The 27,453-nt window shown below is 45.7% G+C and overlaps 1 protein-coding gene across 1 annotated transcript; it reads right to left on the bottom strand.

The window, feature by feature from the left end:
- LOC145356923 (inositol 1,4,5-triphosphate receptor associated 2) lies at positions 1-25,404 on the bottom strand. Its single transcript, XM_080209924.1, has 6 exons — positions 25,170-25,404; positions 21,251-21,398; positions 18,942-18,991; positions 16,502-16,552; positions 1,967-2,067; positions 1-127 (listed from the first exon to the last, which is right to left on the bottom strand). Exons 1-6 carry the CDS (start codon positions 25,392-25,394, stop codon positions 1-3), a joined length of 702 nt encoding a protein of 233 aa, XP_080066050.1. The 5' UTR covers positions 25,395-25,404.
- Positions 25,405-27,453: the final 2,049 nt, after the last annotated feature.

Below are 27,453 nucleotides of genomic sequence, written 5' to 3'. Positions count from 1 at the left end.
TTACCCTCGCTCCCAGAAGTCGTCGTCTTCTTTCTCACTGTTTTCACTATACAGTATTCGCCGGGATACATCAGAGTCTGAGCACCCTACGTAGCTCTCAACTGAGTCCTCTTGAGGATTTTGCATTCTGCGACAAGACAGGACCACAGGACATAATTGATGAATAAGGAATTGTTTCCTCTACCATTATAAGCATAGCTCACCTGCTTCCCCCCTCGCCTCCTTTTTCCCCTTCGCCATCAGTAGTTTGAGAAGACCGTACCTCATCCAAACTTTGTAAAATGATTTTCATTTCACCAGAAACTTTGCCGTCTCCCTGTTTTCCATTCCACGCATGAAAGCAAATGGGACAAAATCAGGAAATTTGGAATGGGATGTGAGTGTTGACAAAGCTGGGAGTTCACAGCTGGCAGCAGCAGTGAAGCGAGTTCTCCGATGAACACTGCAATCCCACAGGCCGGCGCGTTAGCCTGCTCCATTTCCAATCCCAGTCACAATTCAAAACATTAAAGTCATTATGTTGATCCCCTGTTGGGTTGCTCATAAAGGCAATGGATTCTCACCTTTGGTCAGATCACAAAACCACTCAGTCTGCTTGGTCCATAGCCCATCCAAGATTTAACCCTCCACCACAGACACACCGTCAAGTTTATAAAATATTCTTTTCAAAATGGGCACTGGTGAACTGTTAAGATGTCCACCAAGGTATTATTAACCTCTGCAGATCCAACATAGATTATCAAGCTTCCAGAAAGTTCCAAATTGGATTGTAATCATAGAACTATAGAATCCTACAGCGCAGGACGTGGCCATTTGGCCCATCAAGCCTGCAATGACAACAATCCCATCTAGGGCTTACCCCCTTAACCCCATATATTTACCCCTGCTAGTCCCTCTGACACTAAGGTACAACTTAGCATGGCGAATCAACCTAACCCGCATAGCTTTGGACTGTGGGAGCAACCCGGAGGAAACCCACACAGACACAGGGAGAACGTGCAAACTCTACACAGAGGAGTGGCCCAAAGCCGGAATTGAACCTGGGTTCCTGGTACTACTAAGCTCTGTGCTGCCGTGCTGCCCATAATGGACAGCTCGCCCCCACCCCAGAATTTATTCCAAAACACAGAGACAATGGAACCCTATACTCTATATCTCCAGGTTTGCAATATAACAAATGAAAGCTGACCAGGCCACTTATTCACAGGTTAAGTGTGAAAGATGACCATTTAACTTCTAATGAGTGTCAATGGGCTTTGGTCGTGTTATTCTGAAACGGAAAGGTCCCCTTTAACCTCTGTTGTACCTCAATTGCAATTATTCAATTGATTAAAGCTGGTTCTCAGACACTGAAATTCTTTCATTCCAAAACGAACAGACCCGTGTAACCTGCAGAATAGCACCAATGAGACCACAACTGCAGAGAGAGACTGTGCTGCCTTTGTCTTACACCATCTTTGTAAAAGCCTTCCCAAACAGTTTTAAAGAGCTCTGAGTTCACCTGTAAATAACTGAATCTCCTGAACCTAGCCACCTAATCTTTCCTGAAGCTGAATTCCAGAGTTGGATAAAACTTTACCAGACTCTCAGAGACAATATGCAAAGTGAAATATTCCATTGATTGCACAACCTTCTTGTGTTGTGTCTTTCTTGTGTGAGGGATGTGTGAATGTGGCAACATTTAGATTTTTCAGGGTGAGTGTGTTTAAAAAAAAGTCCTCACTGTTTAAACTCACAAAAGAATGCTGCGGATGACTGTTAAATTGACCTCACACTGATGGGGGTTTGGGAACACACACGTCTATCTTATTAAAAATAAACCGCATTGATTATGGACTATAGGGAGAGGATTGGAGGTTCCTGCTGACCTCTCCATCTCTACCCATAACGCTAGCATTTATTTGACAAAAGACATGAAAACCAGCAACTGAACAATATTCTAGTTAGATTCAAGCAGTGTTTTTACCTGTTGAATGGTTGCACATTATGCCTGGAGATCACTGGAGAGTTATAATCCATCTTGTGGTCTTCACTGTCAGCTACTTTGGAGTCTGGAATATGAAAAGTCTTCCACAACAGAAACAAGGAAATGCAAAGTGAGATTTAGTCAGGTATTTAAAAATGGCATTTAAATAGCACTTCACAAATCAAAAGACATCTCAAAGCTCATTACAGCCAATTAAATATTTTTGAAATGTAGCCCCTATTGTAATGTAGTTAATTTGCACACAGCAAGATCCCACAAACAGCAATGAAATAAATAATCAGATAATGGGCAGAATTCTCCCAATCCACTTGCGGTGGGTTTGGTGACAGGCGGGTAGGGAAAATCCAGTGAGCGAAAAAGTCAGAAACCCACCAGCATACAATCAGATTGCAATTCTCCCAGCAGCAGGTTAATGGCAGTTCAGTCATCCCACTGGCAGGTGGCGCAACTGCCACTTGCATTCATTTGCATCTCATGAATGCTCATTAAAAAGCTGCCCGCCAGCATTCTGTTAGGCCTTTCAATCTTGCATGACGCGGTAAAATCATGTTGGCATAAAAACCTGTTTGATAAAGAGTGGTGTGCATAAGATGGCCATGAGTTCACCAGAGACTTTGAGATGAGGTGATAGATTGTCCCTTAGTGCCCAAATGTGTGTAGGTTAGATGGGTTAGCCATGGTAAATGAGGGGATAGGGTGGAGGGGAGGGATACTCTTTCAGACTCAGCGTAGACTTGATGGGCCAGGTGGCTTCTTTCTGCACTGTAGGGATTCTATGATTCAATGAGTGCAACTAAGCTTCTGCCATAGTTCTGCATTACTTCTGATGCACTGAACACCACTTTATCAGGATAGACAGGGTCCTTTCCCTACCTCCATGCTGAGCTTGTGGACAGCACAATGCTGCTGGGTCCATAGACCCTCCTGTGTCACACTCTTAGTTGGGGTGTAGAGGGGTCTCCCTCCCCCTAGTGCCACACATCAGTGTCGAAGTGGGCCACAGGAGTCATGCAGTCACCGCAACAAAGGTGAGATGGGGGGAGAGGGGTGGAGAGAAGGGGCGAGGAGGGGGTCGCATGATGAAACCAAACAAAGACTAGGGGGCAGTGTGGAGGGAGGGCTGTGCAAAATTGGAAGTAGGGGAAGGGCAAGGGCTCACAGTACAGGCAGAGGGGATGAATGATGGAAGGCAGGGGGACGTTTGAGGGCAGGGAAACTGAACCCTGACATGGCTGCATGAAATGCAGAAAAACAAGGGGGTCAAATGGATACCACACATATTCTGGGAAAGACCTGGATGCAGGCTGTGGATTATAGGGTGGGGGCCTGTTAGTGTGGCACATTAAACATGGTTCACATGAACACTAAACAGGTCAAGGTTACAGTACTTTGTGAGGGTTACTGTTGTCCATAACCCTCTTTGGAAACGGGAACTTTGTCAAGGCTCCAGCTTAAGTTCAGGGGCTGGTAGACAGGAGTCACAGAGTGCAGGCATTCCTGCTGTGAAATGGAAAGGAGTCACAGGGGACAGGCAGCCCGGGGGCTGTGTGGACCTCAGTCAGATGTTGGAGGACTGCCGAGCTGAACTCTGGTGTTCCTTCTTGGAATGCATGCTCAATGTGGTGCCACCACAGTGGGCAGGGTCCAGGTCAATGACATTGGACACACACCCCGTTACCCTGGAAGCAACAGCAAGCCTGATTCCTAAAATTGCAGTTTTAAGGGGGTAGGCACAACTCAAAAGCCCCACACCAAACTTGGACAAAGCTGTACAGAGGAATGCAGCTTTGGAGAGTGAAGACTGTAGTGAAGTGGGCATTGCTGCATCATACCTACCATCCGATCACTGGAGGGGACGTCCGGATTAACAATTAAGACTATTCATCAGTGGCCAAACAGATTCCATTCATTAACCGCGAGCAAAGGAATGTTGATAGTTATGCCTCGGCAATGAGGTGAGTTCAGAGCCACATCAGTTCAATCATAGGTTTAAGGTGAGAGGGGAGAGATACAGAAGTGTCCAGAGGGGCAATTTTTTCACTCAGAGGCTGGTGAGTGTCTGGAATGAGCTGCCAGATGTATCAGTAGAGGCGGGTATAATTTTGTCTTTTAACAACCATTTAGACAGTTACATGGGTAACATGGGTATAGAGGGATATGGGCCAATTAGGACTAGCTTAGTGGTTAAAGAAAAGGGCGGCATAAACAAGTTGGGCCGAAGGGCCTGTTTCCATGCTGTAAAGTTTATGACTCTATATAATTTGCAAGTTCTCACCCTTCCCAGAGGGCTTCAGATGTCATAACTGTGCAATGGAATGCTGCTAACTTGTGTGTGTGTGTGTGTGTGTTTGTGTGTTTGTGTGTGTGTGTGTGTGTGTGTGTGTGTTTGTGTGTTTGTGTGTGTGTGTGTGTGTGTGTGTGGAGGTAGCATGAGGAACAATGCAACCTAAGATGCTAAAGATTAGCTGCCCAACTTCTCCCATGGTCTCTTGTTCACACCTTTGTACTCTTTACTCATTCCGCTTTTCAATATCTCTTTTCAGACAGGAGGCAGAAAGGATAATGGATCCAGTGGTCCAGAGAGTTTCTCTACGATTCCTCATTTGCAGTATGAGTGGGTGGGGGGGAGTTGTCTGCACACACAGTTCCAGCAGGAGGCACTGCATGTGGGACAAACCCACGGGGAGAATAACAAGATGCAAAAGAGCAGAGACTGCAGAGATGACTGACACCATTCCATTGGCCACGCGTCTCCTCTCTACCAATGTGCGAGAGGCAATGCAGGGCAAGGCTGTGATTGTCCAGGGATCTGGTCTGTGACATATTCTGAGAAGTCTTGACACTGCATGGATTTGGAGGCTACCCCAGCCAGTGGCCCTCAATTTACTTGCCTCCAGGGAGCAACTGGGGACCTGTGCGGTATTTCACAGTCAGCAACACACTGGTGCATTCAGGAGGTGACCCAATGCACTTTACAGGAAAGTCCATCATTATGTGAACTTTTCTGAATACAAGGATCAGAGATTCAAGGGCTTTACCACTATTTCAGCATTTCCAAGAATACACAGAGCAACAGACTGCACCCACGTAGCTATACGGGCTCCCTGGCAGCAGCCCTGGATATTTAGGTGTTGTGCGACCATTAGAGGCCATTCCTGTACGTTTGTGCATGTTTCCCTGGGAGTTGCTATGATTCTTACATCCTCAGTCACTTCCAAGTCCCTGGGAACGTTGAGGGGCTAGAACTCTGAAGGGTGGTTGTGAGGGTTAAGGGTTACTCATTAAACACTGGCTCATAACTCTTGTGCATCGCCTTCAGACTCCAGCGGAGAAAAGGTACAACTCTGCTCATGTCACCACACCCTCCCTCAGAGAGCAGACCATAGGACTGCTGAAGATGTGATTCAGATACCTGTGCTGCTCAGGTGGTTCTCTGCAATACACACCAGAGAGGGTTTGGGGCATCATTGCAGTTTGCTGTGCCCTTCACTATCTAGCTGCCCAGAGAGGTGAGGCCCTGCCAGAGGGTGAACTGAAGGAGAAGCAGCCCTCCTCAGAAGGTGGAGGTGCAGGAACCCCCAAAGCAGTGCTGAGGGACAACCTGAGCATTATGAAGGAGGGGAGACGTGGAGGTGTGTCTATGCTGTTAGCTTAGCTGTTGTCTTTGGTATCCTGGTAATGTGCTCACTCTGCCAACTTAAAGTTCAGCAAGGAAGAACTGCAATGTGAATTCAGTTGGATGTTGGAACTAGGTTGGAACTAGGCTTGTACTCGTTAGAGTTTAGAAGAATGAGGGGAGATCTCATTGAGACATATAAGATGATGAATGGGATGGATAGGATAGAGGTGGAGAGACTCTTCCCGCTCAGAAAGGACAGTAGGACTAGGGGGCACAGCCTCAAGATAAAGGGGGGGCCGTTTAGAACGGAGTTGAGGAGGAACTTCTTCACTCAAAGGGTGGTGAATCTCTGGAATTCTCTGCCCGTTGAAGTGGTGGAGGCTGCCTCGCTAAATATTTTTAAGACGCGGGTTGATGGGTTTTTGATAAGCGAGGGGATTAAGGGTTATGGGGAGAGGGCGGGAATGTGGAACTGAGCAGCGACAGATCAGCCATGATCTTATTGAATGGCGGGGCAGGCTCGAAGGGCTAGATGGCCTACTCCTGCTCCTATTTCTTATGTTCTTATGTTCTTATGTTCCTACACCAGGTAAGAATGTAAGTACTGCCATGAAGGAAGTTCAGCCCAGCATGGGGATCTCATCCTAAAGTGTATAACATGGCCTGGGACATTACCAGTGAGGAAACCCAACTACACAGAGAGTCACATGTCTGATGGGCCCTCATTAGACATTGCTTTCCCTTGAGCACCAATGATTGAGAATTCACTCATCATACAGTCCGAATAAAGAATTACACACATCTCCCTAACAACACATGGTCTGGTAACAAGTGGCATTGAGGTTTGCATCACATGAATGTTAATCTTATAGGGGACGCTGAGTGTGAGAAAGGTTGAACCTAGGATAGCAAAGCTTCAAATCAAAGTACTTCCATCTAACCGTTCCATTCACAAAGCCGATGGATTGGTTTTCAAAAAGTGTAATTTATTCACAGCGATAGAGACCTGAGACCCTGAGCTGACATCAAAACTTCTTAACTTTCCGAAGCCTACCACTAATCCTTGGTGCAGCCCTGACATCCACACCATGCATAGAGAGAGCCTGCTGACTACTATGTGATAAAGATGGCAGCCACCCTATGATGGCCCGAGCCCAGAGGGGTTTGGCCTCAATAGGGTCTCCTGATCCTGGGCAAAAGCACACTCAGTCACCTGTGCTGCTGGAGTTGTTGCAGGCCCAGGCAGAGGGGAGCTGAAAAAAACTGCATATCCTTTGAGAGGGAATGACCCCTGGGGTGTCCGGATAAGTGCCCATCCTCCCTGTGGGTGCCAAAGGGGCTCAGCCTGCCTTCCTGCAGGAGCTGTGGCACCTGGAGGAAGATCAAGACGCTTGGTTCTCATGTAGCCTGCATCCTGATGGTGCCCAGCAGAGAGTGAGGCCAGGGACAAGCTTTCTGCAAACATTCAATCCATCCGCCACCAATAAACTGCACTGTGTACCTTCTACAAGGTGCACTGCAGGATCTCACCAAGGCTCTTCACGCAACACCTTCCAAACCCATGACCACAATCATCTAGAAGGTTAAGGGCAGCAGATACCTGGGAACACCACCATCTGGGGGTTCCTCATCCAGTCACTCACCATCCTGAGTTGGGAATATATCACCGTTCCTTCACTGTCGCAAGATTAGAATCCTGGGACTCCCTCCCTAACAGCATCATGGGTGCACCTACACATCAGGGACTGCAGCAGCTCACAATCACTCTATCAACCGCCACATTTTCAAGGGCATCTAGGGATGAGCAATAAATGCTGGTCTAGCCAGTGGCATCCACATCCCATAAATTAATATAAACATTTAACATCTCATCCAAAAGATGGCACCGCCAATAGTGGAGCACTCCCTCAGAACTGCATGAAGTGTTAGCCCAGATTAGGTGCTCAGCTCTTTTGGACTCAGAGGCATTCCATTGACCCATGGTTGACATCTAATCTACAGTAAGAAACAAGAAAGAAACTTGGCAAGACGTTCAACTCTAATGATGTCACAAACTTTCTCACTTAACCTGGAAATCTCGAACATAGATTGAAAACATTTTTATTCATTTTCTTCTCAGAATTGGACCAAGTGTGAGGGAACTTTGACGTGGTCTGGGACCTCTCAACAATGATGTTTGATGGACTATTCCAAATAGTCCAGTGGCTCTCAAAGTGTGGTCGATGGACCATCGGTGATCCACAAGTGTCCAAAATGCAGGATACTAATGTTCAGATTTCACGGGTAAGGCTGTTTGATTGACTGGGTCAGAATCCTCACACCATTCACATGACAACACAAAAGCAGCCCAATTCTCACATGTGTGGCATGATGGCACAGTGGTTAGCACTGCTGCCTCGCTGCACCAAGGACCCAGGTTCGATTCCTGGCTTGGGTCACTGTCTGTGTGGAGTTTGCACATTCTCCCTGTGTCTGCATGGGTTTTCTCTGGGTGCTCCAGTTCCCTCCCACAGTTCAAACTTGTGTAGGCTTGGTGGATCAGCCATGCTAAATTGCCCTTTAGTGTCAGGGGGATTAGTAGGGTAAGTACATGGGGTTGTGGGTTAGGGTCAGGGTGGGATTATGGTCAGTGCAGTCTCAATGGGCTGAATGGCCTCCTTCTGCACTGTAGGATTCTAAGTCATGATCAGTGAAAGCAGCAACAATGTCATTTTATAAACAAGATTTATCAACTGTTTATCTTGTTTGATGAATGTTAGTTTCTCCAAAAAAAATTATTGTGAAGATTTTAGAACAAATATTAGAAAAGTTTCAAATAAACATGAAGCATTGTAACATTTATCATATGACAATGTCTATACTTTAGTTTCATGCATGAATTAATCATTCACTTCTGAGATTTAATTTAAAAAATCCATGTAATTTAAGTAGCAAAAAAGCAGCAAAATATTTATAATTCCTTTAAACTCCCCTTAATTGTGATTTTTTTTGCAGTGGTAAGCTAAGACGGGTGGAATAGAATATGTGGGTGGTCCATACGGTCTTTCCCCCATCTTAAGTGGTCTGTAGATGAAATGATTTGAGGACCATTGAAATAGAACCAGATTTAATTGCGGAACAGCCTGTAACTCGAGCTAGCCTCTGGTCACCGAGCAGGGTCAATCCCTTCACAACTACTTTGAAAGAAGTGTACAGCTTTAATAACAGTCAGACGCTCCTCCAAAGTCACTGGTCCAGGGAATGATGCTTTCTGACTTTGGGATCTTTCTAGCCAATCACATGCAGTGCTGTCAGAGCACCAACAACTTATACGAGTGAGCTGACCAGGCACTGTCAGGTGTGTCTCTCAGCACAGGAGCAGTAAAAGACCAGTGTAATGTGGCAGCATAACTGACCTTATTTGTGCTTATATCTTGGGGAAAATGTGGGGAACCATAAAATGCATGTTTTGGAGTGAAACAGATAGACAAGGGAAGAGAATGCAGTTAGGGCGGCACGGTGGCACAGTGGTTAGCACTGCTGCTTCACAGCCCCAGGGACCGGGGTTCGATTCCCGGCTCTGGTCACTGTCTGTGTGGGGTTTGCACATTCTCCTCGTGTCTGCGTGGGTTTCCTCCGGGTACTCCGGTTTCCTCCCACAGTCCAAAGATGTGTGGGTTAGGTTGATTGGACATGAAATTGCCCCTTATTGTACTAGGATGCTTAGGTTAGAGGGATTAGTGGTTAAAATATGTAGGGAAATGGGGGTAGGGCCTGGGTGGGATTGTAGTCGGTGCAGACTTGATGGGCCAAAGAGCCTTTTCCTGCACTGTAAGATTCTATGATTCAATAAAAGAGATAGTGCCAAATTAAGAGAAGCAAGAAGTGAGAGGTTTAGCCACTGCTGACAACCATGCAGACACTATAGTTAAGAAAGCCCACCAACACCTCTACTTTCTCAGCAGACTAAGGAAAGTTTTGCATGTCAGCTACGACTCTCACCAACCTTTACAGATGCACTATTCTTTCTGATTGTACCACAGCTTGGTATGGCTCCTGCTCTGTCCAAGACCGCAAGAAACTACAAAAGGTTGTGAATGTAGCCCAGTGCATCAAGCAAACCAGCCTCCCATCCACTGACTCTGTCTATGCTTCCCGCTGCCTTGGAAAAGCAGCCAGCATAATCAAAGACACACCCCAGACTTACTCTCTTCCACCTCCCTCTTTTGGGAAAAAGGTACAAAAGATGTGCAGGTTAAGCGGATTGGCTGTGATAAATTGCTCCTTAGTGTCAGGAGATTAGCTAGGGTAAATGGATGGGATGATGAAGATAGGGCCCGCATGGGATTATGGTCGATGCAGATTCGATGGGCTGAATGGCCTCCTTCTGCACTGTAGGCTTCTATGATTCTAAAAGTCTGAGTCACATACCAACCAACTCAAGAACAGCTTCTTCCCTGCTGCCATCATGGGTAAAGCGCCTAAAGATTGGAGGGTGGCAAATGTTGTGCCTTTGTTTAAAAAGGGCTGCAGGGAAAAGCTTGGAAATTACAGGCCAGTGAGCCTCACATCTGTGGTTGGTAAGTTGTTGGAAGGTATCTTGAAAGACGGGATCTACAGGCAATTACAGATGCAAGGACTGGTTAGGGACAGTCAGCATGGCTTTGTGAGTGGGAAATCATGTCTCACAAATTTGATTGAGTTCTTTGAAGGGATAACTAAGAAGATAGATGAGGGCAGTGCAGTTGATGTTGTCTACATAGATTTTAGCAAGGCCTTTGACAAGGTACCGCATGGTAGGTTGTTGCGTAAAGTTAAATCTCACAGGATCCAGGGTGAGGTATCTAAATGGATACAAAATTGGCTTCTTGACAGAAGCCAGAGGGTGGTGGTAGAGAGTTGTTTTTCAAACTGGAGGCCTGTGACCAGCAGTGTGCCTCAGGGATTAGTGTTGGGCCCACTGTTATTTGTAATTTATATTAATGATTTGGATGAGAATATAGGAGGCATGGTTGGTAAGTTTGCAGATGCCACCAAGATTGGTGGCATGGTGGACACTGAGGAAGGTTATCTCCAATTGCAGCGGGATCTTGGTCAATTGGGCCAGTGGGCTGACGAATGGCAGAAGGAGTTTAATTTAGACAACTGCGAAGTAATGCATTTTGGTAGATTAAACTTGGGCAGGACTTACTTAGTTAATGGTAGCGCATTGGGGAGAGTTACAGAACAAAGAGATCTAGGGGTACATGTTCATAGCTCTTTGAAAGTGGAGTCACAGGTGGACAGAGTGGCGAAGAAGGCATTCGGCATGCTTGGTTTCATCGGTCAGAACATTGACAGGAGTTGGGACGTCTTGTTGAAGTTGTACAAGACATTGGTAAGGCCACACGTGGAATACTGTGTGCAATTCTGGTCACCCTATTATAGGAAGGATATTATTAAACTAGAAAGAGTGCAGAAAAGATTTACTGGGACTTGATGGATTGAGTTATAAGGAGAGGCTGAATAGACTGGGACTTTTTTCTCTGGACTGTAGGAGGCTAAGGGGGTGACCTTATAGAGGTCTATAAAATAATGAGGGACATAGACAAGGTAGATAGTCAATATCTTTTCCCAAAGGTAGGGGAGTTTAAAACTAGAGGGCATAGGTTTAAGGTGAGAGGGGAGAGATACAAAAATGTCCAGAGGGGCAATTTTTTTTACACAGAGGGTGGTGAGTGTCTAGAACAAGCTGCCAGAGGTAGTAGTAGAGGCAGATACAATTTTATCTTTTAAAAAGCATTTAGATAGTTACATAGGTACAATGGGTATAGAGGGATATGGGCCAAATGCGAGCAATTGGGATTAGCTTAGGGGTTTTAAAAAAATAGAGGCGGCATTGACAAGTTGGGCCAAAGGGCTGTAAACCTCTATGACTCTATCAGACTTTTGAATAGACCTGCCTCGAATTAAGTTGATCTTTTTCTACACCCTAGCTATGACTGTAACTCTACATTCTGCACTCTCTCCTTTCCTTCTCTATGCACGGTATGCTTTGTCTGTATAGCATGCAAGAAACAATACTTCTCACTGTAAACATATGACAATAATAAATTCAATCAAATCAAATCAAAAGCCGTATCAACTAACTCTCAGACAGTCACGGTGAGCCACAAAGTTGACATTCAGACTATACACCGGGGATGCAGTGTGTGACAAAGACAAACACCTCAATGGAAAACTTTCTCCCTATGTAAACTGAAACATTTCTAACTTGTGCAGCAGCCAGATGGCTCTCTGTAGTTGTTGCATGTTTTAGCAATGGAGAGAATGGTGAGAATCGCTTCCGTATGCAATCCCGTAACCAAAAAAGAACAAGTACATGAATCATTGTTTAACTGAGCTAATCCTCAACACTACTTCATTTTTATTGGTTTCTCAAGGATTCAAACTTACTCACATCTGCAATGAAGCAATTCTACAGCCTATGGGAGGGAGAAATTTATTCACCCAGGTTTTCCCACACAACCAACACAGGTGTTGGATTATTCATTGTATATCACGGTAGCACAATGGTTAGCACAGCTGCCTCACAGTGCAGGGACCCAGCTTCAATCCTGGCCTCGGCCGACTGTGTGGAGTTTGCACTTTCTCCCTGTGTCTGCATTGGGTTTCCTCCAGATGCTCTGGTTATCTCCCAAAGATGTGTGGCTTAGGTGGATTGGCCATGCTAAGTTAGCCCTTAGTGTCCAAAGATGTGCCAGTTGGGTGGATTGCCCATGGTAAATGTGTAGGTTTATGAGATAGGGCGGAGGGGTGGGCCTGGGTAAGATGCTCTTTTGGAGAGTCAGTGCAGACTCGATGGGTCAAATGGCCTCCTTCTGTCCTGTGGTAAACCCATGGATTCTATCAATCATGTTTAATTCTGTGCAGGTGGAAGGCACTACTTAGGCTTGACAAAGGGACACTTATTGAAGATTTAATTAACAACATTAGATTAGGAGATGTCTGCTTGTAAGTTTCACCGTGTAAATAAACGGTTAGACTGAGTGTGCTCCATTACCAAGATTCACCAAATGGGATCCTGAACTGTTGGGATTCCTTCAAGCTTCCAGATTTTCATCTATCAGGTTATTGACACACTAGATGTTAATGCCTTGGAGTGGGATCAGAGTATATTTAACATAATGGTACCACTGATCAGGGTTGGTTACGTGGAAGAATGCGAGGAACTGGATGTTTTGTTCCTTCGAGCAGAGGAAGTTTGATAATGTGGCTGAAAATCATGATTTTGACAACAGTAAATAAAGATAAAGGCCAGAATTTTACTGCCCATCTGCCAAGGGAATCAGAGCGGGCGAGAGGCGGACCACGGGAAGGTCCGTTGACCTCGTGCAGGATTTTATGGTTTTGGGACGAGCAAAGCCATAAAATCCCACCCAAAGTATTTCCAACGGTGGTCAGTAGCTAGAGAACACAGATTTGAAGTGATTGGCAAAAGAAGTGGAGGTGAACAGCATGGTGGTACAGTGGTGAGCACTGATGCCTGACAGCGCCAGGAAACTAGGTTTGATTCCTGGCTCAGGTGACGGTGGGGAGTTTGCACATTCTCCCCATATCTGCGTAGGTTTCCTCCAGGCTGCTCCGGTTTTCTCCCACACTTGAAAGATGCGTGTGTTAGGTGCATTGGCTGTCCCTTAGTATCAGGAGGACTAGCTAGGATAAAATGCACGAGGTTATGGGGATAGATCCTGGGTGTGATTGTGGTCGGCGCAGACTTGATGGGCAAATGGCCTCCTTCTGCACTGTAGGTTCTATGGTAAGATCTATGATCTAGGATAAGGTGACACAAGAAAACAATTTTACACAGCGACTTGTTGTGCACTGCCTGAAATGGTGATTGCAGATTCAATATTACATTTGAAAGAGAATGGAATTCATCTTTGAAGGAAAAGAAAATGACAGCACAGGTCATGGGAAGGATTAGGTGAATGGGGTTAATAGGCTAGCTCTACCACAAAAGCAATGGGCCAATCTGTTTCTATTAATCCCTAGGATGTGGACATTCCTGGCTGGGCTAGCATTTATTGCCCATCCCCAATTGGCCTTGAACTGAGCGGCTTGACAGACCATTTCAGAGGGCAGCTATGAGTCAACCATGTTGATATGAGTCTGGAGTCACATGTAGGGCCAGATCAGATAAGGATGGCAGATTTCATTCCCTAAAGGGACATTGGTGAACCAGACTGATTTTTACGACAATCAGCAATGGTTCCGTGGTCATAGTTTATACTTCCTATTGAATTCAAATGTCACCATTTGGTATGGTGGGATCGGAACCTGGGCCCCCAGAGCATTACCCTGGCTCTCTGGATTACTAGTCCATTGACAATAACACTATGCCAGTGCCTTGCTTACAAAATGATCACCTTCTAAGCTGTGTCACTCTATAATTCTACAGGTCTATGTAATAGATAGATAAAGTATTATTACCAAATGGCCTCCTTCTGTGCAATATGATTCTATGATTCCATACCAGGGTCAGGGTCTTTACCACATAATGTTGACCATCAGCAAGAGAAGGCTCCTTACTTCTCAGAGTGCTTGCCATCCCAAGTGCATAATGACCCATTGACAGAGCCCACATCACCACTTTGCACCAATGGGGCTACACTTTCTTGCAACTAATAGCAACAATTGTGCTGGTTTCTTCATTGTAGCGGGGGTGGGGCGGGGGGGGGTTCGCTCTTCAGTGGGTGAGACAACTAGCATTGAGCTGGATCCTCTGGACTTGAAAAGTAAGTCAGGAACCCTATTTTCTGCTGTAGATCCCACATACTGAACACATTCATCCCTGTTACAATTGGAATCCAACTGGCTCCTTTTAGGGGCAAATCTCATTCTCTGTTTATTTCCCTCTATGAAAGATGTCCACACTTGGAGCTTGCAGCTTAAGTTCCCTGACAACCCAGCTCGAGAAACATAGTCCTGTTTGTGCTTTTGCTTGTTAGCTAGTTTGTTCTGAATGATCTTTGGGGTTTGGAAAGGATTGTTGTTGATGCTAGAAACTCTTTGGTGGATAAATCTGAACTCAGGTCGCTGCAATCTATTGGTGTAGATAAGCCAAGTGTTACAAATTAGTAGGAAAACGGATTTCAACTTTATACCCAACCCTCCACTTCCATTTGATCCATCAATGAGGACATAAAGCTTGGACAACAATGTCCTACAAAACAGGCCCTTCACTGTTTTGAGTTACCTCATTCCCAATTTTTAACCTACTATGTTAAACATTCTTGTCCATTATTTTCCTCGACTCCAGCACTGTCCTCTGAAAAACACCCCAACACAGTGTGCCATCTTCCATTTCTCTCGCAAGTTGTTCATGTGGAACTAGGGACTGGTTTGAATGGCTGTGACTGCATTTCACATGAGACCTGACCACAAGCAGTGAGAGGAACCATTCATCACATCAGCACAGGCTGAGAGTGAACGTGAGCTCAGGAACTTGAGATGAAAAACCAATCGATCAGCAAACAACAGTCCCCAGTCCTCAGGCTTTTAGTAAAGTAACTATTTCAGGGGCAGCCAGTGACACAGGGGTTAGCACTGCTACCTCACTGCTGCTCCAGGTTCTATTCCAGCCTTGGGTGACTGTCTGTGTGGAGTTTGCACATTGTCCATGTGGGTTTCCTCCAGGTGCTCCGATTTCCTCCCACAGTCAAAAAAATGTGCAAGTTGGCTGGTTTGGCCGTGCTAAAGTGCCCCTTCATGTGCGAAGATTGGTGGAACGGCAAATTGCGCGGAGGGTGTGGAGAGTCTGCAGAAGGATCTAGATAGGCTGGGCGAATGGGCCAGGAACTGGCAAATGGAATTTAATGTTGGCAAGTGCGAGGTGGTCCACTTTGGAAGGAATAATGGCAGGAAGGATTATTACTTACGTGGAGAAAAACTGCAGCAGGCGACAGTACAGAGGGACCTCGGGGTCCTTGTGCATGAGTCGCAAAAACCCAGCTTGCAGGTGCAGCAGGTGGTCAGGAAGGCGAATGGGATGCTGGCCTTCATAGCGAGGGGGATTGAATATAAAAGTAGGGAGGTCTTGCTGCGGCTGTATAGGGCATTGGTGAGACCGCAGCTGGAGTACTGTGTGCAGTTCTGGGTGCCGTACTTACGCAAGGATATTTTGGCCTTGGAGGGAGTGCAGAGGAGGTTTACTAGGCTGATGCCAGAATTGAGGGGGTTGAGCTATGAGGAGAGGCTGAATAAACTAGGCTTGTACTCGTTAGAGTTTAGAAGAATGAGGGGAGATCTCATTGAGACATATAAGATGATGAATGGGATGGATAGGATAGAGGTGGAGAGGCTCTTCCCGCTCAGAAAGGACAGTAGGACTAGGGGGCACAGCCTCAAGATAAAGGGGGGGCGGTTTAGAGCGGAGTTGAGGAGGAACTTCTTCACTCAAAGGGTGGTGAATCTCTGGAATTCTCTGCCCGTTGAAGTGGTGGAGGCTGCCTCGCTAAATATTTTTAAGACGCGGGTTGATGGGTTTTTGATAAGAGAGGGGATTAAGGGTTATGGGGAGAGGGTGGGAATGTGGAACTGAGCCACGACAGATCAGCCATGATCTTATTGAATGGTAGGGCAGGCTCAAGGGGCTAGATGGCCTACTCCTGCTCCTATTTCTTATGTTCTTATGTCCTTATGTGCAAAGATGTGTGGGATAGATGGATTAGCCTTGGGAAACGTGTGGGATAGGGTGGGGGGTAGAGGGTCTGTCTAAGACACTCTGTCAGAGAGCCGCCGTAGACTCGATGAGCGGAGTGTCCTCCTTCTGCACTATAGGGATTCTATAAGATAAACCATTAAAATAATCCAAAGCAACTTGATTACAGGAGATTGAAAAGGTTCTAATGCAGTTAGAAGGATTGAACAGTTACCATGAGCTGTTTTGGAATGACAGCGATGCTCACTCTTCTACGAGCCGTACTCTGAAAGATAAGATTAAAGGATTTAGTGTTGACTATCAGCTTCAGAATGAGACTAGCTACCTGACTCAAACACAGGACACAATTCATAGTCATAGTTTTACGGCACAGATAGAGGCCCTTTGGCCTATTGTGTCTGTGCTAGCCACCAAGCATCTATCTATTCTAATTTCATTTCCAGCACTTGGTCCATTGCTTTGTGTGCTATAGTGTTTCAACTGCTCATCTAAATGCTTCTTAAATGTTGTGAGGATTCCTGCCTCTCCCACCCTTTCAGGCAGTCAGTTCCAGGTTCCCACCACCCTCTGGGTGAAAAAGCTTTTTCTCAAATCTCCTCTAAATCTCCTGCCTCAACCTTAAATCTATGCCCCTGGGTATTGACCCCTCTACTAAGGGGAAACGTTTCTTCCTAACTACCCTATCAATGTCCCTCAATTTTGTACCCTATCAACGTCCCTCAATGTCCCTCAGCCTTCCCTGCTCTAAGGGGAACATCCCCAGCCTAACCAGCCTCCCTTCATAGCTGAAACACTGTAACCCAGACAACATCCTGGTGAATCTCCTCTGCACCCTTTCTAGTGCAATAATGTTCTTCCAATAGAGTGGTGACCAGAACTGCACACAATACTCTAGCTGTGGCCTAATGAGCATCTAATATACCTCCCTGCTCTTATATTCTATGCCCTGGCTAATAAAAGCAAGAATCCCATTGTCTTGACTACCTAATTCACCTGCTGCCTTCAGAGAACTTTGGACATGTATCCAAGGTCCATCTGATCCTCTGTACTTCCTAGTGTCCTGCCATTCGTTGTGTATTCTCTTGCCTTGTTAGTCCCCCCCCCAGACTGCAATCACGATCATCCTCAACACTGGTGGCCCACAAGGCTATTTCCTCAGCCTCTTGCTACTAATACACCTTTGACTGTGTGGCCACATCCCCTTCCAACATGATTTTCAAGTTTGCTGATGACGCCACCATAGCGGATCGGATCTCAAACAATGACGAGACGGAGTACAGGAAAGAGATAAAGAGTCTGGTAAACATTGAAAAAGAGAGAAGGCAAAAGAGCAAAAGAATTTCCCACTATGTTCACACTGCACTGGGAGTTCCCATTAAGGAATGAGCTGCAACTTTCACAGCTTAATATCCACTTTGTCACCCTGTTGTTTGAGGCAGCATTCCTGTATATAGTTTAAACACATCACTGTACACAGCCCTCTGATAGCCCGGGCCATTAAACACCAGCTGCATCACATCAGAAAGGTTTGACCTCAAACATTCACTCTCCCTACCACTGATGCAGAGCGGCAGCAGTGCGTACCATCAGAAGATGGACTGCAGGAACTCACCAAAGTCCCTCCAACAGCACCTTCCAAACCCGTGACCTCGACCATTTCAAAAGACAAGGACGGCATGGGGACACCATCACCTGCAAGCAACACTCCAAGTCACTCACCATCCTGACTTGGAAACATAATTGCTGTTCCTTTACTGTCACTGGGTCAAAATCCTGGAATTCCCTCCCTAACAGCTCTGTGGGTGTACCTACATCTTATTGACTGCAGCAGTTCATGAAGGCAGCTCACCACCACCTTCTCAAGGGCAATTAGGCAGCTCACCACCACCTTCTCAAGGGCAATTAGGCAGCTCACCACCACCTTCTCAAGGGCAATTAGGGATGGGCAATAAATGCTGGTCTTGCCAATGATGCCCACATCTCCACAAAAGGGTTTTGAAGAAGAAACTCCACTGTGGATATTTATCAGTGAGGTAAACAGGAAGCACAATGGAACAGGATGATATAATGATACTACACTCAACAGGCAACAGGGTGAAGACACACTCTGCAATGTTATAACATGCGGAAATCCTTTAAATGGTATTTAGATGAAGTCATTGACCCAATGGATTAAAGTTTATTGAATCACATTGTCGTGTGACAGACACAACCTGCACATCACTGAAAACGGAGACACGTCGAAGGTTTTTTGTCTTGCACTCATCAGGACACTTCATTAGAATACCAGGTAAGGGGAAAACAACAATTTAGAAGAGAGTGCCAGTTGGGTGACTCTGCTGGAGGCATTGTCATGGAGAATGCATCAGTGGATGGTGACTGACAGTTAACTGCCACGTATTGTTTGAAATTTAAACCAGGCAGCTTGACCTGATGAAAACTTTCAACATGTCTTCTTTCAACAATACTTCATTAGAATCACAAGCAGCAGATAAACCTAAAAACCATAGAAAATGATCAGAAACAAAGAATGCAACGATCACATTTGCCATTATCTGGTGCTTAAGTCTTCGTTATGAGAATGTGACCACTTGCTCCTAACTCGATCATGTTTAAGATGTTTTTATGGTAATGAACCTGCAGTACTGTTTTACCTGATGCATAGCTCTCATCATTTGATGCTTTGTTTGAAAGTCGCTGTCGTCTGTAAGAAAAAAACATTACAGCATTTAGAAACCGCAATGTTTTTAACCTCGCCGTGTTACTGATGATAAAGATTGCTCTAAAGCTCTGGTGCTAAGCACGTACAGAGCTGGTGGTTTGGATGTCTGATATTAGACAAGCAGCTTAAACTTTAAAACCCCACTGCACTGAAAAGATGACCTAGCACCAGAAAAAACTATTGAAATGAAAGGAAGTTGATCCATTCTTTGGAGAAGTGCCTGTTCAGTATAGCCTGCATGTGACACCAGTTCTTCAGTGGCTGACTGCATCACTCGGTTAAACAGACCATCACTGCAGAAAGAATGCCCAAAAATGTGGTATTACCAGCACCACCCACATTCTGGGAACAAATGCAATCAAAAATTTGATTAATTTTACCTTTCAGCCCCCATTGCCTTAGACAGTTTGTTTCACACATACCTTCTAGCCAGTCTCCTGCCCAATGCTGCTGTAAGACGGACCCAGTTTCTTGCTTTGGTGTCCATCAGGTATGTGCGGTGGACAGCTGCCAGCTGCAGAGTCCCAGTGGTTCAGCACACCAGCAGAGGAAGCTGGGTAACCAAATGGACAGAATTGTCCACAAAGATCTGCACACTTACTGCTCAAAGGGCCTTGGTCAGTATCTGAAGCCTACAGGGCAAGGCAGGTGAGGGGCGGAAAGGTGGGGGAAAAGCCACTGTAAGGTGTTGCCTCCTCTGCTGAGGGCACCTCAGGATTCTTACGTTGCAGTCTTGAATCATACTATAACCATCACCCGGATGGCACAGGCGAGTGCAACAAAAATTAAGTGGAGACCTTTGCTCCATCGCCATCTGCACATGGTGGGCATGGAGGGACTAGTGATTAGTGAGAGACTTTAGGCTGTGATGCTAGTGTGCCTGTAACAAAGATTTATTTTAAATCATGTTCTCTGCAGTTAAGCAGCTTTTGGCTTTTCATTATTGCCGGACTGTCGGCTAAAAGTCCTTTTATTGCTGCTTCAATGGTTTAAATGGAGTTTTGTTTATTTTTACTCTGGGCCTCAGGTACTTCCTGGGATTTTTTTTATGACCCTACATTATTAGAGGGAAGAATGATCAACAAGTCAGGTAATAGGAGTTCTTTCAATTTCAGTTTGGTTGCTGTTTTAGTTTAGAAGGTGTTTGGACATCAGACTGAAAACAATGTTTTTCTCTCTCGCTCCTTGGTGTTGTAAATTTTGCTGGCTAGCTGTAAGCAGGCCTTCTGGCCTTCCTGGAGTGAAAATTCTGCTGCTAGTGGTTTGTTAGCTAGTAACTAGAACCTCTCTCTCTCTCTCTCTGGTGTTTTAGGAAGCTGTCCTGGCTTCCAGCTTGTCTGTTTGTATATCAAGAGAACTGCAACATCCAAGCAAGTTCCAGCATCATGTGAGCATCCTTATTTTCTGTGTTAAACCTGTGACTGGTGAATGTTTATAGGGAAGGTTGTTTGGTTGGAACATTTTATGTAGTTGTTAAGGTTTATACAATATCACAGTTCTTTGTTCTTGTTTGTAATCAGTAAAAGTAACTTCTATATGTTCACTGTATTCTGAAATAAATCTTGTTTGATAAAAGCTCCCTAGTGCATCATTAGAATCATATCTGAAATGAAACATCTCATGCTTACCCTAACCAAATTCAAAGTGCAAAACTTATGATCCAGGCAGACATCATAAAACACTTTGGAGTTTCTGACCTGAATTATAACAAGGTTGCAGTGGCCTAATATCCTCTCATGCTCCAACGTTATCACATCAAGTATCAGGAAAGAGAGGAATGGGAAGGAATCCAGCTTGTTAAACATAATGGCCTGTGCACAATTCCTCTCCAAACTCAGAGTCCATGTTTTCTGGCTCTGCAGCTTGTAGGGATGGCCACAAACACCTGGAATCCTGATGATAGCCATCATGTTGGTGAGAGCCGGTCCTTACGGGCAGCACGGTGGCACAGTGGTTAGCACTGCTGCCTCACAGCGCCTGGGACCCAGGTTCAATCCCCGGCTTGGGTCACCGTCTGTGCAGAGTCTGCATGTTCTCCCCATGTCTGCGTGGGCTTTCTCCGGGTGCTCCGGTTTCCTCCCACAGTCCAAATGATGAGCTGGTTAGGGACATTGGCTATGCTAAATTCTCCCTCAGTGTACCCGAACAGGCTCCAGAGTGTGCTACTAGGGGATTTTCACGGTAACTTCATTGCAGTGTTAATGTCAGCCTACTTGTGACAATTATTAATAAATAAGTGACCTCTCATGTCTCCAAACTGCCTGTTCCTGGAGTTCTGCTGAATGATTTTCTTCATTTCTTGAAGTTCTGCATGTTCCTTGGCGTGTATATTTTTCAGATTCTCCACGTGCTCGATCATCACCTGAACACTCTGACTCACTCGAGCTTCCTGCAAGACACAGCACACACAAGGAGGTGATTCCATGCTCATAAAGCTTCCTGATGGGAGCCAGGCCACAGAGACTCAGCATTACAGTGTGCTGGCCTTGTCTCTGATCAATGATCTGTGGAAGGGAAGCTCCTCTTGAGGACTGTCCAGGAACTGTATCCAATAGTCCTCTTCAAACAAATGCAGCACACGTTTTAAAATTCATTTCATGGGATGTGAGTGTCACTGGCTGGGCTCACCATTTATTATCCATCCTCCATTTCAGGGGATATTTGAGAGTCAACCACATTGCTATAGGTCTGGAGTCACAGACTGGGTAAGGGTGGCAGATTTCCACTCCTAAAGGATATTAGTGATGGGTTCTTTCCAGCAATCGACAATGGTTTCATAGCCATCAGTAGATTCTTAATTCCAGATTTCTAATGAATTGAAATTTCACCATCTGCTTTGGCAGGATTTGAACCCAGGTCCCCAGGTCTTACTCTGGGTCTCTGGATTACTAGTTCAATGATAATACCCTATTACCCCTATGCCACCGACCCCTCCAAAACCATAGAACCATAGAAAATTACATAAGAACATAAGAACATAAGAACATAAGAAATAGGAGCAGGAGTAGGCCATCTAGCCCTTCGAGCCTGCCCCGCCATTCAATAAGATCATGGCTGATCTGTTGTGGCTCAGTTCCACTTTCCCGCCCTCTCCCCATAACCCTTAATCCCCTCTCTTATCAAGAACCCATCAACCCGCTTCTTAAAAATATTTAGCGAGGCAGCCTCCACCACTTCAACGGGCAGAGAATTCCAGAGATTCACCACCCTTTGAGTGAAGAAGTTCCTCCTCAACTCCGTTCTAAACCGCCTCCCCTTTATCTTGAGGCTGTGCCCCCTAGTCCTACTCTCTTTTTTGAGCGGGAAGAGTCTCTCCACCTCTATCCTATCCATCCCATTCATCATCTTATACGTCTCAATGAGATCTCCCCTCATTCTTCTAAACTCTAACGAGTACAAGCCTAGTTTATTCAGCCTCTCCTCATAGCTCAATCCCCTCAACTCCGGTATCAGCCTAGTAAACCTCCTCTGCACTCCCTCCAAGGCCAAAATATCTTTGCGCAGGTGCGGCGCCCAAAACTGCACACAGTACTCCAGCTGCGGCCTCACCAATGCCCTATACAGCTTAGAAACAGGCCTTTTGGCCCTTCTTGTCTGTGCCGAACCATTTTTTGCCCAGTCCCACTGACCTGCACTTGAATCATATCCCTCCACACCCCCTCTCATCCATGAATCCGTCCAAGTTTTTCTTAAATGTTAAAAGTGACCCCGCATTTACCACTTTACCTGGCAGCTCATTCCACACTCCCACCACTCTCTGCGTGAAGAAGCCCCCCCCCCGTAATATTCCCTTTAAACTTTTCTCCTTTCACCCTTAACCCTGCCAACGACCCCCTCACTTGCTCGAGCAATGCTGATTCAGTATGCACTGAATATTCAGACCAACAGGGAATATCCAGGTGCTGGGTAATTTGGAAAACTTTGGAACCTCTCGGGACCAAGCTGGAACCCACCTTCCCTCCTCTACCAACTTAGTGCAAAGCCTGGCCCATATTAATTCCGCAGGCGCAGAACGGCTGAACTGTTTCCCACCCAGAGCCTGTGAGAATGGTGAACAGGAGGGGGAAGAGGAGTAGGAGTCAAACACTGATTGGCAATCTTGGAAACGCATGAGTCGCAAAAACCCAGCTTGCAGGTGCAGCAGGTGGTCAGGAAGGCGAATGGGATGCTGGCCTTCATAGCGAGGGGGATTGAATATAAAAGTAGGGAGGTCTTGCTGCAGCTGTATAGGGCATTGGTGAGGCCGCAGCTGGAGTACTGTGTGCAGTTTTGGGCGCCGTACTTACGCAAGGATATTTTGGCCTTGGAGGGAGTGCAGAGGAGGTTTACTAGGCTGATGCCAGAATTGAGGGGGTTGAGCTATGAGGAGAGGCTGAATAAACTAGGCTTGTACTCGTTAGAGTTTAGAAAAATGAGGGGAGATCTCATTGAGACATATAAGATGATGAATGGGATGGATAGGATAGAGGTGGAGAGGCTCTTCCCACTCAGAAAGGACAGTAGGACTAGGGGGCACAGCCTCAAGATAAAGGGAGTTGAGGAGGAACTTCTTCACTCAAAGGGTGGTGAATCTCTGGAATTCTCTGCCCGTTGAAGTGGTGGAGGCTGCCTCGCTCAATATTTTTAAGACACGGGTTGATGGGTTTTTGATAGGCAAGGGGATTAAGGGTTATGGGGAGAGGGCGGGAAAGTGGAACTGAGCCACGACAGATCAGCCATGATCTTATTGAATGGCGGGGCAGGCTCGAGGGGCTAGATGGCCTACTCCTGCTCCTATTTCTTACGTTCTTATGTTCTTATTTTGCAAGGATGGCTGGTGCCTCTTTAACATTTCAGTCGCCTCACCCCAAGATTGAATCAGTTCAAAGCAAGTTTAAAGTAGCCTCAACTCTTGAGCTTGGGAGGCAATGGACAACACAAGACTGGGAACAGATAAGGAACATTCCACAGCAAGACAACTGTCTTCAGAGAAGAGGGATAAAGTTAATGCTGAGTTCGGAAGATGAGGGGGGCGATTAAATTGAGGTGCCTCAGACAATTTAGGGATTTGAATGGAGTGGATAAAATGAAACCACTTTCTCTGGTGGTGCAGTGCTGAAAATCAACAAGGCAGAAAAGTAGAGGGATTCTGCTGTTTGAGCGCAAAAGATAGTGGAAATATGGAACTCGCTCCCACAGGAAACAATTGAGGCTCGGGAAAAGCAGAACGTTTTGAAGCTGGGATTGATAGGTTTTTGTTCAGTAAGGATGTTGGGGATATGGAACCCAGACCGTTAAATGGAGATAATCAGCCATTATTTAATTGAATGATCGAACAGGCTCAAGGTGGGGAATGACCTACTTCACTCTGCAACTAAAGGACACAGCTTTCTGTCCTCACTCACCCTAATGCTGGAAATTCCCATGGCGGGTGGGATGGGAAAATTACACCCTGGAGGCTACCTATCAATGCTGAAACAGAGAGATCTGTACAGGAGAGACCCAAGATTGGCTCAGGAGTGGATCTCAGCAGTACCCTTGAGGAATTGTCCTCAGGTAATCTTCCAGCTGAGCTGGATTAAACTGGGGACTAACTAACCTGTGCGCTAAAGCAAAATCTCATTCTTCCACTTACATACATGTCTTATGATAGATACTCTATATAGTTAAGGCTTTTGACATGCATGGGTCGCATCATTACCCAAACCATGTTTCCATCTCCTGGAACACTGCCTATCCTGCTTTCTGGACACTTTTTGGAACAGAAAAATGCAAACAACCCTGTCAATTTGGTTCTCATTGTTCAGTACATATTTGTCCATGGGTTGTGGACCGAGAATGCACCAGGGAACTATTGGCCCCCATGTTTTTGTTGAATTCAAAAAAGGTGCAATACCTGGTCATGTTCCTTTTGCCTGCAGAGGACAGATCCCTGTGTATGAATAGATGTAGCATCTAGCAAACGGCATCTAGCAAGCCTGACTGAGAATCCTAAATTGGTTGTTAGTCTAATTCTTGACATACTAGGCATTGTTCAGCAAATGTTATCCAATTGCAGAATCACATCTAAAATTAGACAAAACCAGCGCAAATACACAGATTGATAATGAATAAAAAGATTCATAAATAATTAATTAAAACAGGGTATTCTCTTTAGTGGAAACAAGCCCCACACACACACCTGATGTATCGCTCCTAGTACCTCAGACTTGGTGGCCACTCGGTTGATGGAAGCTTCCAGAATTTGCAGGTTCCGTTCCAGCTGTTTTAGAATCTCCTGTCGGTGTCCATCTGAACAAATCACTTTTAGCTTCTGAACAGAACGAATCACAGCTGTTATCTTCAAAACATCCACATCTGGATAGGTGTGATTGCAGCAAATCACTCCCTGCCCTCCCCACCACATCTGGTTCCATTCCCCCAATATTACCTTGTACCCTCTGTAGTGTTTAACGGTTCAACGTTTGATTATATGAGTCTGGTAATGGATCCATGCTCACAGTACTTGATTGGTTAAGCCTGGGTGTTGACTCGGAGATAAATAAACAGAAATCACGGAGGCTATGATAGGAGGATGGTGTAAACATTTTAAAGGATTGTACCTTCTACTTCTTGAGTTCTCTGCTTGAAGGCCGGTCAGGCACACAGTGCCATCACCTCACCATGGCCAAGTCAAGGAGGGAGGCCCCCAAATCCACCCCAGCTGGAATGGGGATCAAACCCCAAGCTAAGCTGATCCATGTGGGCCCCCAGGGAGTCGGAGTTGTTTTGGTAACATACACTTTTACTTGCATTTGTAGCCTGGAGATACGGACAGAGATGAGAGGGGCTCCAGTTTTCTTTCTATCACATGGCTAACCAGGAATTTCTCCTGCTCTCACCACTAGCCATTGAGCTACATTGGAAGGATTTACAAGTTGATGCTCAATCTGTTTTGCCACATTGTGAACAAAAGCTCCCTTGACCACCGAGCCCTGGGGTAGTTCTTGAACCCGGAGCTTCTGACTCAGAGACATTACCCACTGCGCCATAAGACCTCCATATACATTGTATGAAAAATCTGTAAAGAATGTTCCTGCACACTAGTGTCAACACTGTATAGATCTGAGATCTAAGGTATACAATATGATCCATTCCTGCTCCTATCTCCCAGTATGTATAGTACCAGGATCCAGTCGCTAGTAACTACAGCCTTGCTTGTCACCCTCCAGCTCACGTCCCCGCTCCCCCGTTACCTGCAATATTATTTTGCATCCCTCCAGCTCCTGACAGATATTTTGCTCAGCCACATCCCGGGCTCTCTCCTCCACTTCAAGCCTTTGCTTCAACGTGAACATGTCAGATTTGAACGCGAGAGACAGGTGGATGAATGCGGACTTGGAGAAAAGAGAAAAAACAGAGAGTTCTGCAGCGTCAGATGAAAGAACCTTGATGTGAGTAGTACTGAAATCACCGAGGCCTGTGTTTAGGTTCATATTCTTCCTGTCACGGGGCTGGGGAAATGGGACAACAGCTCAAAGCATCAAGTACAACGCATTAATGTGGCGTGGAAGCGGCTTCTCCTCTTTGCCGCTCCAACCACTCCCCCCTCCCTCTCCCCCCCCCACCAAGAGAATCTCTGATGTTTGATTCAGCACTCTGAAGAATCATTGAGTCAAAACCAGCCAATGCCCCATGGAAAGAAAGGCATTGTCCAGAATTCTCTGGTGGTGGATGCCCTGCCACCGGTGAGAATGGAGAATTCAGGGCCCAGCCAAAATTCACTGCAGCGGGACTGGAGAATCCCAGCCGCAGGCAAGGCCGGAGAATTCGGGGCATTGCATTTATATAGCGCCTTTCACTACTTCAGCATTCCCAAAAGCAATTTTACAGGCAGCACAATGATTTTGAAGTGTAAACACCATTGCAACAGACGGCAGCTAATTTGTGCATGACAAGATCCCACAATCAGCAATACAGTAATGGTCAAATAATCGGTTTCAGATGTTGGCGAGGGATAAATAAGGAAAACTGTCTTTGCTTTTCTTTGAATCAAGCCATGGGATTTGAGAGAATAGGTGTGGCCTCTTATTACACACAGAGAATGCATACTTTTTCCTCCCACTTATTCAACACTTTACTGCATATTCAACATTTTAACTGTTTTCCCCTGGTAATCACAGCAGCAAGGTGTTTTGATATGTGAGTTAGCATACCAGTGAGAAAAGCAAGTGTTTACTTATATGACTAGGGGAAAACAATGGCATGTCGAAGAGATGCCTTCAAAGTGAAGAGCTAAGGGAATTGGCACTTATATATTAAAAGCCGGGCGCACAGGGTGGGTAACATCAAAGGGGAAGAATGATATATCCATAGCAGAATACCTGAAGAAAGGGACACAGTAGAAGCAGCTCCCATTATAGCCAGACCGGGCTGTAGAAAATAATGTGTCCACCACCCACCCTCTCACCCAGAAAACCAGTTAT

The sequence above is a fragment of the Carcharhinus amblyrhynchos genome, chromosome 22, assembly GCF_965287045.1.
Source record: "Carcharhinus amblyrhynchos chromosome 22, sCarAmb.v2.hapA, whole genome shotgun sequence".
NCBI lineage: Eukaryota > Metazoa > Chordata > Chondrichthyes > Carcharhiniformes > Carcharhinidae > Carcharhinus > Carcharhinus amblyrhynchos.
The sequence above is the reverse complement of the archived record's forward strand: the minus strand, read 5'-3'. Positions and strand labels throughout refer to the sequence as shown.